The sequence below is a fragment of the Lipophrys pholis genome, assembly GCF_963383615.2.
Source record: "Lipophrys pholis genome assembly, chromosome: 4".
Taxonomy (NCBI): domain Eukaryota; kingdom Metazoa; phylum Chordata; class Actinopteri; order Blenniiformes; family Blenniidae; genus Lipophrys; species Lipophrys pholis.
Window position 1 is genome coordinate 27,567,462 of NC_137637.1, and position 18,145 is coordinate 27,585,606.

General features: G+C 43.9%; 2 protein-coding genes across 4 annotated transcripts; one reads left to right on the forward strand and one right to left on the reverse strand.

Annotated features, from left to right (window-relative positions):
* Positions 1 to 467: 467 nt before the first annotated feature.
* On the reverse strand, positions 468 to 10,360 carry ncoa5 (nuclear receptor coactivator 5). 3 transcript variants are annotated; one of them, XM_080461490.1, is made up of 12 exons: positions 10,194 to 10,360; positions 8,754 to 8,802; positions 6,742 to 7,000; positions 6,511 to 6,618; positions 4,773 to 4,836; positions 2,967 to 3,200; positions 2,763 to 2,884; positions 2,476 to 2,605; positions 2,133 to 2,332; positions 1,860 to 2,064; positions 1,675 to 1,766; positions 468 to 1,518 (listed from the first exon to the last, which is right to left on the reverse strand). In XM_080461490.1, exons 3-12 carry the CDS (start codon positions 6,908 to 6,910, stop codon positions 920 to 922), a joined length of 1,923 nt encoding a protein of 640 aa, XP_080317616.1. In that variant the 5' UTR covers positions 6,911 to 7,000; positions 8,754 to 8,802; positions 10,194 to 10,360; the 3' UTR covers positions 468 to 919. The 3 variants fall into 3 exon arrangements, with proteins under 3 accessions (XP_080317616.1, XP_080317617.1, XP_080317618.1); XM_080461491.1 differs by lacking the exon at positions 6,511 to 6,618 and having other exon boundaries at positions 10,194 to 10,322; XM_080461492.1 differs by lacking the exons at positions 6,511 to 6,618; positions 6,742 to 7,000 and having other exon boundaries at positions 10,194 to 10,322.
* A 2,133-nt stretch (positions 10,361 to 12,493) lies between these two features.
* Positions 12,494 to 16,932, forward strand: LOC308108508 (F-actin-capping protein subunit alpha-1-like). Its single transcript, XM_080461493.1, has 10 exons — positions 12,494 to 12,707; positions 14,352 to 14,415; positions 14,522 to 14,573; positions 14,672 to 14,735; positions 14,823 to 15,029; positions 15,107 to 15,186; positions 15,280 to 15,358; positions 15,431 to 15,502; positions 15,645 to 15,707; positions 15,955 to 16,932. The coding sequence occupies exons 1-10, from the start codon at positions 12,672 to 12,674 to the stop codon at positions 16,093 to 16,095; spliced, it is 858 nt and encodes a 285-aa protein (XP_080317619.1). The 5' UTR covers positions 12,494 to 12,671; the 3' UTR covers positions 16,096 to 16,932.
* The last annotated feature ends 1,213 nt before the right edge of the window (positions 16,933 to 18,145 follow it).

Genomic DNA, 18,145 nt, shown 5'->3' on the forward strand with positions numbered 1-18,145 from the left:
CACATTTACCTGACAAGCATCAACGGTATTCTTCTCATTCGACTCCGACTTGACGCATATTTTCCCAAAATGTGTTTTCTTTTCACATTGGAAGAAAAAAAAAAATTAAGAATTCGGTAACCAAAAGGACACGCGTGACTCTGCAGGCTTGTATATAATTCACTGGACTTGTGGGAGATGTTTTGTATGGATGATTGAAAACCTGACTGGATGTAGATGATAAAATACAGCATACACACAAAGACACACCCGATATGGAAACATCCTTTCATTCTGAACCGTTCATGACTTCTTCTTGATACTGTACCTAAGTCTTATGGTAAAGCCGTAGTGTTCCTTTCAGTTCTGTGGGAGTGTGTGTATGTGTGTGTGTGCGTGTACATGTGCACTTGTAACTGCTGGGGGCTCGGGGGTGGTTATGGGCGAGGGTGGGAGGGGGCTACATGTAAATAAATCAAATAACAGTTAGTGTGGAGGTGTTTATTTTTTGTGTCAGTGTAAGTTAAATATTCCAAAATAATAAATAAAAAAAAACCTGTATTATTCTCTATTGTGATTCATGGTACATTAAAAAGAGGAAAAAAAAAAGTAGTTTTATCTTACATTTCAAATGCTTATCTCTATGGCTTCTGGCGATACCCGTTCCATTTTATAGATTTGTCAGCACAAAATGCAATAAACCAATACCATTTTATTACAGCAACCGTGTCTGGAGTTTTTAATCATGTCTCTTTTTCAAAATGGAATCTATTTTACAAATTTCAACTCAAGATAAAACCATAAAAAGACAAAATCAGAAACATCATCGGCATGTCAACTGAAAACACATTTTAAAACATGAGGAGGATAAAAGGTTTTACAAAACGTCTCTACAGTCTAATCGATGCCACGCTGGTGGATCCTGCTGAGGGGCAGCGGGTCAGTAGTGTCGGGGGTACATGGACATGGGGGGGACCTGGTTCATGCTGGCGGGTGGCCTCGGGGGCGGTTGCTGTTGCTGCTGCTGTTGTGGTTGCTGCTGCTGCTGCGGCGGCGGCGCTCCGGCGTTCACCAGGTGGTTGAGGGACGGCCCGCTCTGGATGAGTGTGTCCAGAGCTTTCTGCACGCTGGGGTTGTCGAAGTTGATTCCCGAGCTGGAGGGTCCAGGCCTCTGGGTGGCGGGCTGGGCCGGCATTCGGCTCGGTGCGGCGCCGTAACCCTGAGCCACGGCTGCAGTGGGGGCGTTCATGGATGGGCGGGCGGGGTTCGGGGCGGGAGCCACGCCCATGGAGCTGTAGGAGAGAGGCGGGGGGGCGGCGGCGGCAGACGGGGGTCCTCCGGCGCCCACCAGTGCGCCGGTGCCGCTGTTGAACAGACTGAGGATTTTAGCCTGCAGCTCCTGCTGGTGGCTGGGGTTCACAGAGGCGCTCGAACTGGCGGCCAGGCCGAGGTGACTGGGCTGCGAGGACGCGGGCAGAACTGCAGCTGAGGGGACCACGTCGTGATGGACGACGGCAGACGCTCCGACATGGACTGAAGCTGCAGGGAGACCAGGACAGTCAATAACGGTTTGGTTTACTCTCTTTAACGTTCGTCTTCACAAATGTCCACCAGCAGCAGAAGAAACATTTCTATCATCTCACATCAAACTACAACTTTTAATTCTTCCATTAAAAGCGGATTTGACAAATTGACCTGCGAGAGAATCGCCCGTGCTTCTGGTCAGTCGAGCTCTTTTGTCCTTCAGGTACGCAATGAGACTGTCGAGCTCCTCTGGAGTTATAAATCTGCGATTGAACCACAGAAGAAGAAAGGTCAATTTGAGGGAAATCTTAAAAACAAAGCAGCCAGGACAAAGTGTTTCATTTCCCAAGATGCACCTGCTCTCAGACAGCAGCGTGATAGTGGTGAGCACCGACACCGGGTGGCTCTCTCTGTCAGGTTCCCTCAGCAACACGTCGTCGGCCATCTTGGCTGCTTTTCTGGCGATTTCCTCGCGCTCTTTCTCGCGGTTTTCCACTTTGTAGGTGTCGTAGTTGTGCGCCACCAGCATCATGGCGTCCTGCATCGGCATGTTTCGATGTTCTGCAGACGACCGACAAGCGTTAGCGGAGGAAAGCGACGCGTGGCGAGTGCTTCCGCCGCTTCTTTACCTTGAGGCGTGCCAAAGAGGATGTTGACGGTGCAGGACCGGTGCATCTGGTGCTGCTGGGTAATGATGATGGCGAAGGGAGTGCGAGCTCGGCCGACGTCCTCCAGCGCCTGAGTCAGAGACACTTCTGTGTTGAGGAAGATCAGATCCACCACCATTCCCAAGTCGCGGACCTTCCGCCCGACCGTCTCCGCATACTCCCTACAGTAGTTTTTGAAGAGAACGAGCACGCGCACACACACACAAGCCGTATGAAATGACATCATCCTGCTTGGGCGGGCGTTTACAGAACCGTTGGCCGTCCCACGTGAGCATTTCCTCTGGCGAGCAGAGAGCGGACTTACTTTTGCGCCTTGTTGACGACGATCACGGAGCAGTCGACGGGACGGTCGGTGTCGTGTCGCCGCTGGAGTTCTTCGTAGTATTGGCGGTAAAGTTCATTGCGGCGACGCTCCTCCGGGCGAGTGCGGTCGGCTGCGGTGGAGGAAGGAGAAGATTTGAAATGGTGCTGGAGTCGGCTCAACGTCCAAACACCTAAACTTGTTCTGCAGTTTGGTTCTTGTGGGGTTTTTTTACCGACGGTTGTTCGGACTCACTGAAGAGCAACATGGCCTCCATCAGGGTCACCTACCATCTGGCTCCCGCCGCCCGTTCCAAGGATCTCCGTACGGTTCTCTGAAGGGCTCGTCCTTCCGGCGGTAATGATCGTCCGTGCTGCTGCTGCCGCGGTAGTACCGGTCGTACTCCCCTCGGCTGTAGGGACACACGCAGCGGGTTCAGTCAAACAACAGACGTTCCTTCCTCTCCTGAACGTGACGGTCCGAGTGACTCCCACCTGAACGCCGTGTCCCGGGGGTCCTTATCTCTGCCCTCGGAGCTGCGGTACCGGTAGTCGTGGTCGCGAGAGTGGCCTCCGGGCCGCGGCTCTCTGAGCAAGTCCCTCCCATCGCGGCTATCACGAGAGTCACGTCCGTCACGGGATTCTCGCCCGTCTCGCCCGTCGCGTCCATAAATGGGGGAACGGGAGCGCGGCTGAGGGTCTTTATCTCCATAGCTGCTGTACGGCGCCCTGAGAGAAACGCAGGCAATCAGCAGAAGAACATCGAGGGCTTCAGGCTGCTATGAAAGATTTCAGGAGGCGACGGACTCTTCCGTCCTCAGCTGCTGGACCTACAGTTGGTAAAGAGAGATTTGGAAATATTGTTTTTGACTCAAGGTGAGGAAAAGGTGCTCGTGGAACCAGAGTGAAGAAATCAGGGGCGGTTTTCTCCCAAGTCGAGCTAAGAAATTCAAACCAGGAAGGGATTCCGGGAAAAACGTCGCAGCAACGATCTTTACGCAACGTCCAGTGATCGATCCCGCCGCGCCTTTGATCAACCGACCATTTGAGATTCTGCGTACGGCGAGTCCGCCTTCGAATAGACAAGTACCACGACCTGCTTTTCCCTCGGAAGGCGTTCATTTGGCACATTTAGTTTAGTGAACCCAGAATTCCAGACAATTAGCACAACGTGAGGAAAGTGGTTGAAGAAAAGGAGAAACCATTACGCTAATTGACAAAAGTACCACAAAATGAAACAAGAAGGTACTTGCACTTTTATTCCATGAAGAGGCTACATTGGATTAAAGCGGTTGCACTTGTGGACATATTGACTTTTTCTTTTACAAAAAAAAACGCTGTCAAGTGTTTTGCTTTTTGTCGCTGCCTTCTGCAGCAGTTTCAGATAACGCTCCACGATTCAGTCATTTGACAAACACTTGAACACTAAATCTTTTCACCTTCTTTTATGTGGTTGTTTTTGGAGCATTTATTGATTGGAAGTGTCACCCTGTGAGCTGCTCAGTGTAACCTGCAGCCTCACGACCTGTGAACGGAGCAAAGAGAAGGAACCCTGCGGAGTTTTTAGAACCGTCAGGTTTTTGTTGTTTTTTAATTCAGCTGCTCAAAAAAAGAAAAAACACCCGTCACATTAAGGTTCGACCACTCCCACTCCGCCCCCCCCACCAGTTCAGTGTATTAACGGAATCTCCTGAAACATGCAGCTGGATTATTTTGTATTTATTGTGCATGACAATAGGCTGGATTACACGACTTTAGCGGGGCTCAACAGAGCGAGCGATGCGTGCACAACCGTACATAAACCGTATTAATGTGCTCAAGACTACGTTTTGTACCAAAAAAAACCTCCACAGGGTACCTTCATGTGCATTTTCTCTGTTGCTTGCCAAACAAATTTGATGCAAGCAGCGTGTTTGACTTTGAATGTGGTGTGGATATATTAAATTGCACTTACGTCCGTGGGACAGTAACAGAACAATGAACGTGGGACAGAAGAAAATAAATAAATTCACAAGGGTTGTACAACAGAACTGAGAAGCCAGAAGGTCAAGAATGTTTGAGACAAAGACACTTCAACTACACCCGTGTGTCCCTTTTCTTTATTTCAACAGATCAGAAACTTTTAAAAGTTAAAGACTTTGTGAACAGTCACAAACCATCTAACGGTGCGGCAAGCTTCCATCAAACGGACGTCGACACTGGTGGTACAAACTGTTAAAACACGCTGGGTCGATTTGGGTTTATTTTACCGACACAGCAGAGGCGATGGAAGCTCTTCACACCCACTTGGCGTTACTTTACCTTCGTGGAGGGCTCTGCTGGGATTGAGGTTTAGGTTGCCGTCGCTCCACTGCCATATTTACATCTGAAAGTAAATCAATCCAAATGTTGAACAGAACAGCAACATGTAAGCTCAGGCAATGTTTTTGACGCGGCAAAAATAAATAAAAAAACGGAGTGATCGCACCGACACTCTCATGGTCCAACTGAACGCAGACGCCCGGATCCAAATTTCAAAGTCAAAAGTGGACGAACGCCCCCCCCCACACACACACACAAAAAGCGGGAAATTGAGTGACAAAAATCGGTCAAATTCAAAATCCAAAACGTCGACACTCCCAAGCAACGAGGGCACAAAGTTGAAATGACACATTTGCCCACGTTTAAGAAAATTCCTCACGCTGCAAAAAATTTCAGGACTCGAGAGTTTTCCGGAATTTAGTCAAACTTCTTTATTTGCACTTGTTTGTGTCGCCGCTTCAAATCGAGCAACTTCTAGTGCGACGAGGCTCAGACAGTTAAAAAGCATTACAAGGACGAGAAGCAGCGACTCATTGTTAAAACGGTACTTCAAAGCAGAAATTACTGCACTTGAAATTATTCTTTTTTTTTTTTCCCCCATTAACAGATGACATTAGGGCCGGGCGATAAAACAAACTTTCAGGATAATGACTGAACTTGGGCTGATAAGGACGATACGGGTCGGGTCGGGAATGTAGATCTGCTGCTGCAAGAAGCATCAGAGAAGATGTTGACTGTGTTTTGGTCATTATTGCAATACTTTGGAGCCGATGGCGTAACGTCTCGTTATTGAAAGGAAGGAGTCATATTATCCAGCTTTCATTGGGTCGCGTTGGTCCAAAACTTTGCATTCAAAGTTTATTGCCCCAAATCCAGCTTTTCATCCATCTGAATATTGGATCATAGGAGCGACATTCAGAATCTGCTGCGTCTGTGAAAGCTGGACTGGCTCCTCCCACACATGCCCATCTTGGGAAGAGAAGGAAGTACTTCCTCTCGTGGTGCCATGTGCCAGAGCAGAGCAACCTAATTGTGGGAGGGTCAAATGGAGGGTTACCTTGGTTGGGATTGGCTAAACCCCCGATGACACTATATAGGGTTTGATTTCTGATTGGATCGTTAGAACAACAAACTTTCTATAGATTGAAACAATCCAGGAAGAGAGTTGACAGACTTTCTTCACTTCTGGGCGACATTCCAGGTATGGGGACGCCTATTATTGTTGGAAAACCTTTAGAAAGTGAATTTTGCATCATATGACTCCTTTAAAATGTGTATTGGAAGAAGAATAAGCCCAAAAATGGCCACTCTCATTACGCTGAAAAATATGATTAAATATCGGGAAAAAAACAATCTGAGACAAAGTCGGTGAGAAAAATAAGTCGGGGAGTTTAAAATAACTTAATACTGTGGCTTTACAGATTTGCAATAAGTCCTGGCTGCAGCATCATTTGTTTGTAATATTAAAGAGACATTTTAACTTCAGAGGAAGCGAGAGGATTTTCAACATAAATCTTAATTAGATATACAGACTACTTTTGCCGTATCGCCCAGCACTAATGGTAAAGTGTTGCTTATATTTCTACATTTTCTTAACTTTTACTCACCAAATCCCTCAGGAAAAGTAAAAATCACATCATCACAAAGTTAACCTTTCAACACTTTGATTCTCTTCCTCACTCAACATCATGCATACATTATTGCCCATACAGCCACACCCTCTGCGGATAACGCTTACCTATTTTATAACCTTTATAAACCCGACCCTTTTGGGCCGCCTTTGCTGCTTCGGCTTCCTCAACACGTTCAAATTGTACAAATCCGAACCCGCGAAACAGGGACACTCCTGGAAAAGGAATATTTAAGTGGCACAGACGTAGGACCAGTTCAAAAGAGAATGTTGGGTACAATCTACCTCATTCAAACTGTCATGAAGGGAAACTTAACAGCTTATGTTGTGTTTACTGACCGATAACCTTCCCGTACGGGGTGAACATGTCTTCCAAATCCTTGCTTTGCATGTCGGACGTTGGCAAATTCCCAACGAAAATCCTTCTCTCCAAATCTCGGGGGTCATTACTGCTGCAGGTGCGGGAAAAACGGCCCGGCGACGAGCTGCGGCTTCTTCTGCGAGACATGGTTTACCCTTTTCTTTCTTCGTTCGTCTCAAACGCTTCGACCGAGTTTGGTTTTGATTGCTATTAAGCTTCTTTAAATTCGCCACGATCCTGAAACATGCCAGTGGAGTAAAAGAAGAGGTTAAATTCCTTGAAGGGATTAAAAATAAAAAATAAAAATAAAAACTTTCAGGAGGTTCTTGAGTTGCAGATCAAAATCACAGCAAATTTCAGATCGACTGAGGAGCTGCGGAAAATTCAGGTTTGAAATGCAAATCCTCCAAGTTAAAATGCTTAAATCAGAAAATTCAGCCGACGTCGTGACGAGCGGCGTCTCCATCGGGTGTCCTTGCGTCCTTCGTGTCCTTCGCACAAATCAAGCCCGCTGCAGCTTTTCACATTTGAGAGCAATCCGATCCGTGGTGAGGCTGATAAGAAATAGAAATCCGGACTCTGATGCAGTGGAGGTGAATCAGAAACATGGAAGCCATCTCATACGGTCTCCTTTGTTTTTGGGACTGGCAAACAACTAGGGCCTGACCAAATAAAAATTAGAGAATAATCGGTAATCAGCCAAAATTGACGTCGATGCTCACACAGGTGTTTTCCTGATGTCCTCCTGTTGCGTACCCAGTAGAGGACGCTCCGACTCCGTCGCCCCACAGTGAAGCAGTGAAGAGTGAGCGTCTACTGAACCGAGGCGGTTTTACCTCACTGCTGCGTTTGTGAAATAAACGACAACACAATACGTTTCCCATGACGCGTTGCGTCACTCACGCTCGACTGACGTGTTCGCCCGTCCTCCGTCCGTGCTTTTACCGCTGCTGCCACACATTGACCGGAGGTCGCCATCTTCGATGAGACGCATCGACGCAAGTCATTAGTAATTGACGTATTTACATCGACGCGTCATCCCAGCACTAAAAATGTATTGGTTAGCGGAGTTTCTTATTCCCCAATATTGGAATTGGCCCCAAAACATCCATATCAGTCAGGCCCAACTAAAAATAGCAGATCTTATATTATTGCTACAGATGAAGAAGAGCCGAGGTCTAAAATGTGGACAAAATTCAATTTGCATGTCATTTTCAGGCTGAAATGTGTTTTTACCGGCTCTTTTTACCAGTAGTTTCAACAAATGGAAAACCAATGAGAACAATCAGGCCACTAATGAATCAGCCATCCGTTTGTTCGAGCTGACATTCAAAGGTGGCGTTTTATAAATGAGCCGTGACTTCTGCCATGCTCCTTAAGCACATTTTAGTTTATTTTTGTTGAAAACTCACGGAAGAAACGTTTGAGAAATAGTTGATTCTATCAAAGTATAACAGATGGATGAAAGTAATCCCACCGTGATGCAGGTCACTGGACTTTTGTTTCAATCTTCTCAGGAACGGCGATCAAATAAAACAAAGTCTTGATGTTGTCCTCGGTCGATGAGCGAAAATGGAGCAGACGCCGCAGGTCCCAGCGTCTGGAGTGCGGCGCGATACGATCCACTGACCATCAGAAAATGAACTCACGGCAATAAAATGGCGCAAAATCGCGGAGTCAAAAATTCAGCGACGCGAATTTTCAGACAATGTGCTCGAAAAATAGTCTTGCGGGTGTGCGCGGGCGGTCCTCTTCTCTTGAAATGGTCGTGCCAGCTTGATAGAAATCGCAACATCAAATCGAAGCGGATCGTAGGCGTGGAGGAAAATGTCAGTTGGTTCAAATGAGGCAACGCTTGAGAGAGAGGTAACGAGCAGAGAAAACCTCTGCAGACTTTCAGTTTAAAGACACAAAGAGTTGAAGATGACACTGAGAAACTATCCTGTTAATCAGTTATTTCAAAGGCTTCAGAGAGCGGCCCCTCGCTTACCTGGACTTGAACCCAGAACCAGAGGCTGTGGACACGCTGGTGCAGCCGCCTGGGAAGCAGAGGACAGAATTATTAACCACCTTAAAACGGTTTCTCAAATAACTGACTCTGAATGCTCCTAAATGGCTGAGATAGCACTCCGAGATCAGCAAAGTTGTATATGTGTTTCTCAAATATGTATTTGAAAGTATTTCCTATTTCGACTTTTTAGCAATACTTCCAAAACTGGGAAACAGACTTTAGTAAATCAATCTAACTTCTGCGAGCGTGTGTGTTTTCAAGTTACACATTCAAGATGTTCCAAGTTGAATCACGTCCCAGAACATTTCCCTTATAAACTCCTAATTAAAATATTGTGATGAAAAGGCAAATGGCATGTAGTATGGCTTCAGACAGACTCTGGTACATCACAGCTGAAGAAAAGCTTCACTACACACATATGCACCTGTTCCAAGTGTAGTATATCAGAGAGACTCGGGGTAACACGTGACACGATTACTCTTGGGTGTTTAAGATAATAACGTTCTCCAAGTATATTTACATGAAGCGACCAGATTATGAGGACAAAACAAATCGCAGAGGATATCACGGATTTATCATTTTCACAATCAACATGAGCAATGTACATGTCACATCATACTGGCTGACCAAAGGTGAATTAGGTTTCTGTGCATTCATGCTTCGAAAGATTCTAAATTAGAATCTATTTATACCCAGTGAACACATTTATCAAATCATTATTGCACATCACATGTTTAATTTAGAGTGTAGCTCTAAAACATTTAACACCCTTCATCACGAAACCATTAATGTAGGATCAAATAAAGACATGAATTGCTACTATTGACAAAACAAACAAAAATCCGACCGAGACCAAATACGTTCTTACGCCTGATAATCGGTCAAATATATAATATCAACCAATACTCGTATTTAACTTAATAAAAACAACAATTTTATCATTCAGAATGACTCCAAACAATGCGCAATCGAGGTAGTCGGTCGATATTGTACATTTTTTAGCGACGTGGATAAATAGATGCAGTTTGAAGAAATAAAAAGTATAAATTTGCTGTGGGTTTGTATTGATGATGTTTGACTGGCAGCAGCGGAGGCGAGTCGCGCGCAGGTTCGCTCACAAGGTTGTCGCGTTGCAAACGCATTCCAATATCTACAGAACAGGGACTGCACGGTTATTCACCTTTAAAATATCTAATCCAACTATTTAAACTGAACAATATTCACACTTACACGACGCGATTTGTCATTTTGTCGACGTTCCACTGTCGCTACGTTAGCGCTACCCGTTAGCCTCGCCGGAACAGCCGCTAATAATCTACCAACTGGCTTCGCTGCGGCGTCACACAAAATGCATTCCCAAAGACCACCGGGGACGGTAAGTATCGGCGTTTTAAGATGACAGGGCGACGCCTTCTTTACCTTCAATGTAAATGTTTCACTGTTTTCAGACGTCAGATGCTCGCGGACGGGCCCTCGCTTCAGAATGAGAAAATATAGTTATCTTCTTCGTACGCGAAGCTTCATTCATTGAGCAGTTCGCTCATTAGCGCATTAGTGCCATCTGCTGGTTGCATTCATGGTTGCAGCGAGAACTGTAGCGTGAGCAAGACTTCATTCCATGGTGACACTAAGCGTTTAAAACCCTCGAGCGCCCTCTCTGGCCCGGAGTGTAAACTGTAGATAGATAGATAGATAGATAGATAGAGAATAAATTAGACTATTACTCATACACAAAAATTAACCAACAAAAAGAGAGCGATCCACAGTTTAATTCTCAAACAGAAACACATTTACAGTATGTGATATATTGGTCTCGACTTAACATGACTCAAAAATAAACAAGCCTCCTTAATATCTGTTTTGATTTCCCTTCCAATGAGGTCATTTGTGACTATAATTGGTTTAATGTATGATATATGTCTAATTATTCAGTGTGCTGTATGAACTTGACTATGCAGGTTCATTATTAGTGACAGAGCATGAATATGTTGTAAATACCTGCTTCTGTCCTTGATCTGCCCATGTTGTTTCTCTAGAAAATTGACTGTCATTGCAAACCTGTCGAGTCGGGGGTAAAACAATCATTCAGAAATACAGATAATGCTTAAAATCAAAAATATTCAGTCAACAAAGCATGAATATTTTTGATAAAGGTTTGTATAAATTCATTTTTTGTTCAATGTTTCTATCATGTTATGCAAATAATTCCTCAGATTGCACTGAAAATCACATAGTAAAAACACCACAAACAAAAGCACTAAAATGGAAAACAGACTTGCCAAAAAAAAACAAAAAATCAACACGGTTAACTTTACCATGAGAGAAAAACTTGAGTAATACTTTGGCGATGTGATGAGGACATTTGTTTGAATCAGATACTATTGTTTCTCTTAATGCGATTTAGAGTAGGTTTCTATTATCAAATAAAAATGCTTCAGGTTGGTTAAGAGCTGGTGGTAAGAAGAGGTTACAGGAGGGTAGCGAAGGTTAGTAGAGCGAATCCCACTGCTGTCAGGTTACCATAGGACCTTGAGCAAGGCCCTTGACCCCGAGATACTGCACTGCAGTCGCCCTCTGCTCCGAGCATGTGTAGTTCTTTCCTCCTTGTTTAAAATAGATTTCACACAGAGTTACAATATTGATAGAAAGTTTAGAAGCACTAATCCAGTGGAATCAGAAACTCCCAACATGGAGATTTCTTGTTATAGGAGTGACTTCCACACCTTCACCCACAATAAAGTTTTCTCCTGTGGGTGTATATTTGTTCATTATTTCAATATAAAATGTTTCCTTTCCTGTGAGGAATCTGATTTCACAGCAGTCCCAATCAAATAATGTGAATTGAATAATAATTAAAGTTTCTTTAAAAAAAAAAAAAAAAAGAACAAGAAAGAAACACTTAGTTATATTTTTTTCTCAGTTGCGAGTCATGACTATAGGGCACATTTACAGTAGGCCTGTGGATCAAGAGGCCTTGGAAATGCCCAGATCAACTCCAATAAAGTGCAAAAACACCAATTTAAACCATCCATCACCACAGACAATGCTGAAATTGTGTAAGTGCTTTTAGAGATGTTGTTTTTTATTTTGTGTCTGTTGTGTTTGGCATTGGCAGAGAAGATTTGGCAAATATATTATGGGTGCAAACTGCATTCTCACCACTGCTGCTCATCCCACAAATGCATGTTCAGTATAAATGCTGCTTCAGGGAACTAAACAGGCTTTCCAGAGGTATAAGATCTATTAACCGGAAACATTGCAACAACAGAAAAATTATCAACTAAACAGACGTTTCCTCACTTTTAGTGCATGGTTTGTGTTGTTTTCAGGGTAGTTTGTGGCACTTCAATTTTCGACCAGTATTCAACAAATTGTATGGCAGTATTTAACAGGAAAGAAATATGCACTATAAAGGAGAATGTAAAAATTCTCTCAAAGTACTACCCATCCCAAACTACTGGGAGGTGACAGGGTTGCCAGGTTGGGATATTTTAGCTCCAGTTTTGAAGTAAAACTCATGGTCGAAGTGATATAACACTATAATCGTGCTATTTACATTGGAGTGGGTTTTTTTTAACTGTATAATAATTAGTTATATATAAATATAGCCTTTACAAGTACAATGGAATGTTTTACATTTTTCTGCATTTCAGAATTTTGGTCGTTTTTTTTTAAGCGTATTCTTTTTTTAACTTGGGTTGTAGGAAAATGTTGTTTTTACACACACACACACACACACACACACACACACACACACACACACACACACACACACACACACACACACACACACACACAGTTTTGTTTTTCCGGATTTGGGTCGTCGACGCGCCAGCGGGTAGTCTGACATACCTGGCAACCTCCGTCGTCGCTTTGTTAACGCTTCATTGAGCCAAGATGGCAGACTTCGACGAGCTGAGCGATGAAGACAAGGTATTAACTCACTAAAATTCACTAAAATCAACGCTCTCTTCCTTCCCACCTCGTTGTTAGGCAGTAACGACGTTTTGTCGGATCTCTGCGATTTATCAGAGAGCAGCCATCGAGTCGTTCAGAGTGTCTGTTGGCGGAGCTAGCTCCAGCCAGGCTGTTCTTGTGTTTGACAGTTCAAAGCTGCACGTTCCTCCTGTACATAAATACACTCTCGAAGTTGGCCAGCGTGTGTGTTCCCAACATCCATTGATTAGTAATCACGGCGGCGTGCAGCCGAGGTCGGTGTCTTGATTTGTAAGCGAGCTAATGCTCGATCGAGGGAAGTGGAGCTACTTCCTGCATTTGCAGTGTGGATAATGAGCATCTGCAGGCTGACACCCACACCCTGCTCTCTGATCTCTTCCTCCTGGACGGATCCAGCGTTTAAAACGTCCACATACACACGTCATGTTTGTTGGATTTCGCTCTGCAGGCCGGGGAGATTTCTCTCCGTCCACAGTGTTCCTGGGCCTCGCAGGGCTGCTGTCTGCATCATGCTGCAACATGTTGTAAAGTGAGGCGTTGCATTCCTAAAGTTGATGGTGTGGCAGCAGCTGATAATCCTCCTTCAATGCTCCAGTGACTCTTGGAAACGTTATAAGCCAATTTGTATTTTGGTTTTTCACAATCCTCAATACTTAATTTATTGATTGCAGCCTGAAGAGAAACTGTCAGAGACTACTTTGTGGTCCCCCTGAATGGAGTCACAACCAAGGAGGCACTTAAACTGAGTTATTCATTGTAATGTCCCCCTGCCCGTTCAGCTGGACGGCCCATTTGTAGGTCAGTGCCAGCTCCAGCCCTGAAGGCTTGACTCTCTCTGGAGCACTGGGATGGAGGACTGGTTAAAGTGGTGCATGTTGGGTGAGGGGATGTTGTAACTTCTCCATCGACGCCGCCCTGCACTTCACCGTCTGCTGCCTGTTATGAATATATGAGCAGTTCTCACAGATGTGTTAACGCGGCTTCAACAGCAGCAGTACCTGCCTCAACCCTGCCGCCCTGTGGCTTTGACACCATCTGCTTACACATGCATACTAGCTGCTAAGAAAAGCCCTGGGGTGACATGTACTGCCTGCCTTCTAAGGAGTGGCCAAGATAGAGTGAGCAAACTTGCAGCCAAGAAAGTCAGCAGGTTGCTCACTGCTTCACTCTAGTGGCTATATGCAGGGTATTTACTTTACACTTGTCTTGTAGATTTGCATCCATACACACATTTTGATCACCGCTCCTACCCTGGGGAGGCTTCTCGCGCACTGGGGTCTTTGCCAGGCTGCATTAGGTGAAAGCCAGGGTTCATCCCGGGTCAGCGGACTAGTTACTAATTATTCCAAGTTTGTTTGAAGCTGCCGGTGGAGGCCAGTGCACACAGAAAAAAAAAAGGCACATGGAGAATGTACAAACTCCACACAGACAGGCCGTATCAGCCAGGAAGTTACTTTCTTCATCTTAAAAACCAAACAAGAAAAGAATTAACCTTTGAGCCAGTGGGCTGTTGTACGTTTCCTCCTCCGGGATTATGTTAAATAAACCGGTTATTATCTCAGTTTACTGAGAATGTGTCACTGTTGTCACGTGCTATGATAATGTTTTGTCTTTCTCTAGGTTCGTATTGCGTCTAACTTTGTGATGCATGCTCCTCCAGGGGAGTTCAATGAGGTTTTTAACGGTGAGTTTACCTTGGGATACACAGCTTTGGTTACTGCCCGTGAACACTTCATCTTTGTGGGAATTCTATTTTGATTTGATCTCATTTTTGGTTTTATTTTTTTTAGACGTGCGACTGCTGCTCAACAATGATGATCTTCTCAGACAAGGGGCTTCTCAGTATGTTTTCTCTCCCTTTGTTTTTTTTTTTTTTGGTTTTAATCCAACAAAGTACTGATATGATAAATGTAACTTTGCTTTTTTCTCTGTTGATACAGGGCCTTTGCCCAGTATAACATGGATCAATTCACCCATGCCAAAATCGAGGGATATGATGATCAGGCAAGCATTACCTAGATATTATTTCATCATTAAAATATCACTATTGGTATAAATAGACCGTAACAACAAGTGTCCTTGCCTGTGTAGGTTCTGATTACAGAACATGGAGACCTGGGTAATGGCCGCTTCTTCGACCCCCACAACAAAATCTCCTTCAAGTTTGACCACTTGAGGAAGGAGGCCAGCGACCCGCAGCCCTACGAGGGTGAGGCGGCCCTCAGGTCATGGAGAGACGCCTGCGATTCTGCTCTCCGGGCTTACGTCAAGGATCACTACCCCAACGGCGTCTGCACCGTAGGATCACTTTGTCCACCCACACCGAGTCCACCATGTTTTCCGTTCATGTTTAAACTCCTCCTGTTTCCCTTCAGGTATATGGGAAAACAATAGATGGCCAGCAGACCATTATTGCTTGTATCGAGGGTCATCAGTTTGAGCCTAAAAACTTCTGGTGAGTTGACGTAATGTGGTTTACCTTTTTTTTTGACGGGACGGTGCGGAGGGAACATCCTTGATGGTGCCCCGTGAATCTTCTCGTCCTCAGGAACGGTCGCTGCAGGTCCGAATGGAAGTTCGGTGTCTCACAGTCGACGGCTCAGCTGGTCGGAGTGTTGAAAATACAGGTGCGGTGATTGAGTGTCAGACGCAACGTAAACGCAACTGGGTTTGTGTCATTGTTGTCTTGTTTTTTTTAGGTACATTATTATGAGGATGGGAACGTGCAGCTGGTCAGCCATAAAGATGTTCAAGACTCACTGATCATATCTGTAAGTTGTTTATTTATTTTTACTTCAGATGTTTTCTGCTTTTAAAAATTGAGTCGGCAATATTTGAAGGAATTACAACTCTTTATGTCTTCCTGTTCATCTGATTGGATTAACACACACACACACACGTCTGTTTTTCCAGAACGAGACCCAAACCGCAAAGGAATTGGTGAAAATTATTACCGAGGCAGATAACTTCTACCAGGTATGAACGAGTCAGCCATTTGTAAGAAGGAATTCATTTACCCACAGAAGAAATGTGGCAACGTCTCCTAAAAGCTTGGAACCTCAAATCTGTTCAGCACATGGAAACCCATGAAGTCTGTCTTGTAGAAATCAAGTTGTTTCAAAGACAGATTTACTTCTGGTTGCTGTTGAGTTGATTTTGTGGCCGACACATTAAAAGCACGCTGACCAGAAAGCGAGTTGACAAAGTTGCCTTGTGTTTTCAGGTGGCCATCAATGAGAACTACCAGACCATGTCAGACACCACGTTCAAAGCTTTACGCAGACAGCTCCCGGTCACCCGCACCAAGATCGACTGGAACAAGATCCTCAGCTACAAGATTGGCAAAGAGATGCAAAATGCTTAGTGGACAGATTCTGACGGGGTGACGACAAACCGATCGGGGGGAAGGGGAAAAAGGCTGACGCTCGCGCGGAAATTGTGTAAAGCAACATGACGGACCGTATGTCCTACCAGAGAACTACAGTTTGTGCTGAGCGTTAAAAAGGGAGGGATGCCTTCATTTTAAAGTGACATCGGGTGGTCTAACTGTTAACGTATTATTACTTTTTAACAAACAATGCCTTTAGTGACACTGAACGTTTGGCTGATTCCTGCCATTCAAATTCTCACATCCACGTGGTACACCGAGTTTCCGATCCCTCAGTGCTTCAAACAGACACGACCTCCCAAAAAAAAAAAAAAAACTCCTTATTTTCATGTAGCGACTAATTTACACTTTCTATATAACATAACTAATATTCTTTGAGAGCTTCCAATACCTCTATATTTTTGTTGTTTTTTCTTTAAGAGAGGGTAAGTACTATATGCAATTTGATAAGTTACCTGACCGGAGGAGGACATGAGGGCGTCATCATATATATGTACCAGTATATGTATATATCTATATATTTATGCATCCTTCTGGTTGCAGGGTTGTAACCAGCTGGCATGCCAAAGCATAAATGTATTTTCCTGTCCTTGCCCCGGACCAGGTTTCATCTCTCCTCTTCAAAGTTTACAGTAGCACTCCTGTCTTTCTGTCCAGTGTTGAGAAATACTGTCAGTGATAATGCTCCTCTCCCTGTGGACTGATTTAAGTATTGGTGTCCTCTTGCCAGCTATTTGCCTTTAGCTCGTGCTCTATTTTTTTATACAAACTGTACATTTGTTATTCATGAAATAAAAAATGTTGCACCAACAAGGAGTTTGGCCTTTATTTTGTCTAATATTTCTGATCTTCTCTAGGATTGTTCAAATGTTATTCCTACTTTAAAAAAAATTAAAAATAAAATTTTGTTTTAGTGAAAGCTGAAAGAAAAGTTAACCTCTCAATGACTTACTGCTTTCCTGTTATTTATATTAGACTGTGTGTGATTTGAAATATTTCTAGTACAATATTTGCCAGAAAATGTTATTACATTTTAGTAAAAAATCCAAAACATGAAATTGGATTTGGCTTCACATTTTCAAGCTGGCCTACTCATATTGTGTATAAAAAAGAAAAGCTGAAAGTTATTCCCTCAAAAAGAAAATTTGAATATTACTTTTCATTGCTGTATATTTCGATCAGAAACTTTACAGAAGGCAAATTTAGCCCAGTATAGGTCAGGGGTCACATGCAAGGTAGTAGAGTGGTTAGTACTATCAGAATACCTCTGGTTTTAATTTGCTGTCTGTGTACTTTTGCATACCGAAAACATGCAGTTGAGGTGAAATGAGGACCCAAAAAAAGCCTGGAGGCATGAATCTGTGCAATTGCCTTGTGATGGATTGGTGACCTGTTTCCTCTGTACTCTGCATTTAATTGGCTCCAGCAGCCACAAACCTAAACTAGATAAAGTTGTACAGTATTGATGGAAGACCACATGCAGCCTCAAATTCCTGAGCTAAAATGGACCAGGAAAATGTTAGCATAATGATCTGTAAGTTTACTTTATAAACATGTTAAAATGCACTTAAAAGAGAAAAAAAAAAGGTTATGAACCAGAAGATGCCATCTGATATCCTCCCAGCCACAATGAATTTGTCATGTTATTCTAAGCCTGTTAGTTTCAGAGTATCTGCAGCCTTCAGTGTGCATGTCTGCACAAACTAAACCTCACGGTATGGTTCACATAATTATGTAATATTGTTTGCAGTAGGTAGCAAGCTTTCACTGCAATGTTTCACTGCCATTTGTTTAGTTATTTACCGACATGACTAACGCTTTTAAACCTGACAGGAGCTCCAATCCTGTTTTGTACTGCTTCAATGAAATTATGTAACGACTGTAGTGCAGGGAGCGTCAACCAGCACAGGTGAAGAAGAAAGCGTACAACTTATTATTGAATTAGAAACTCTTGAGAATATACTTTCAGTCCTTAAATAAAGCATCCAGATACGGTATCGTTGCCATCGAATGCTTTGGTTTTCAA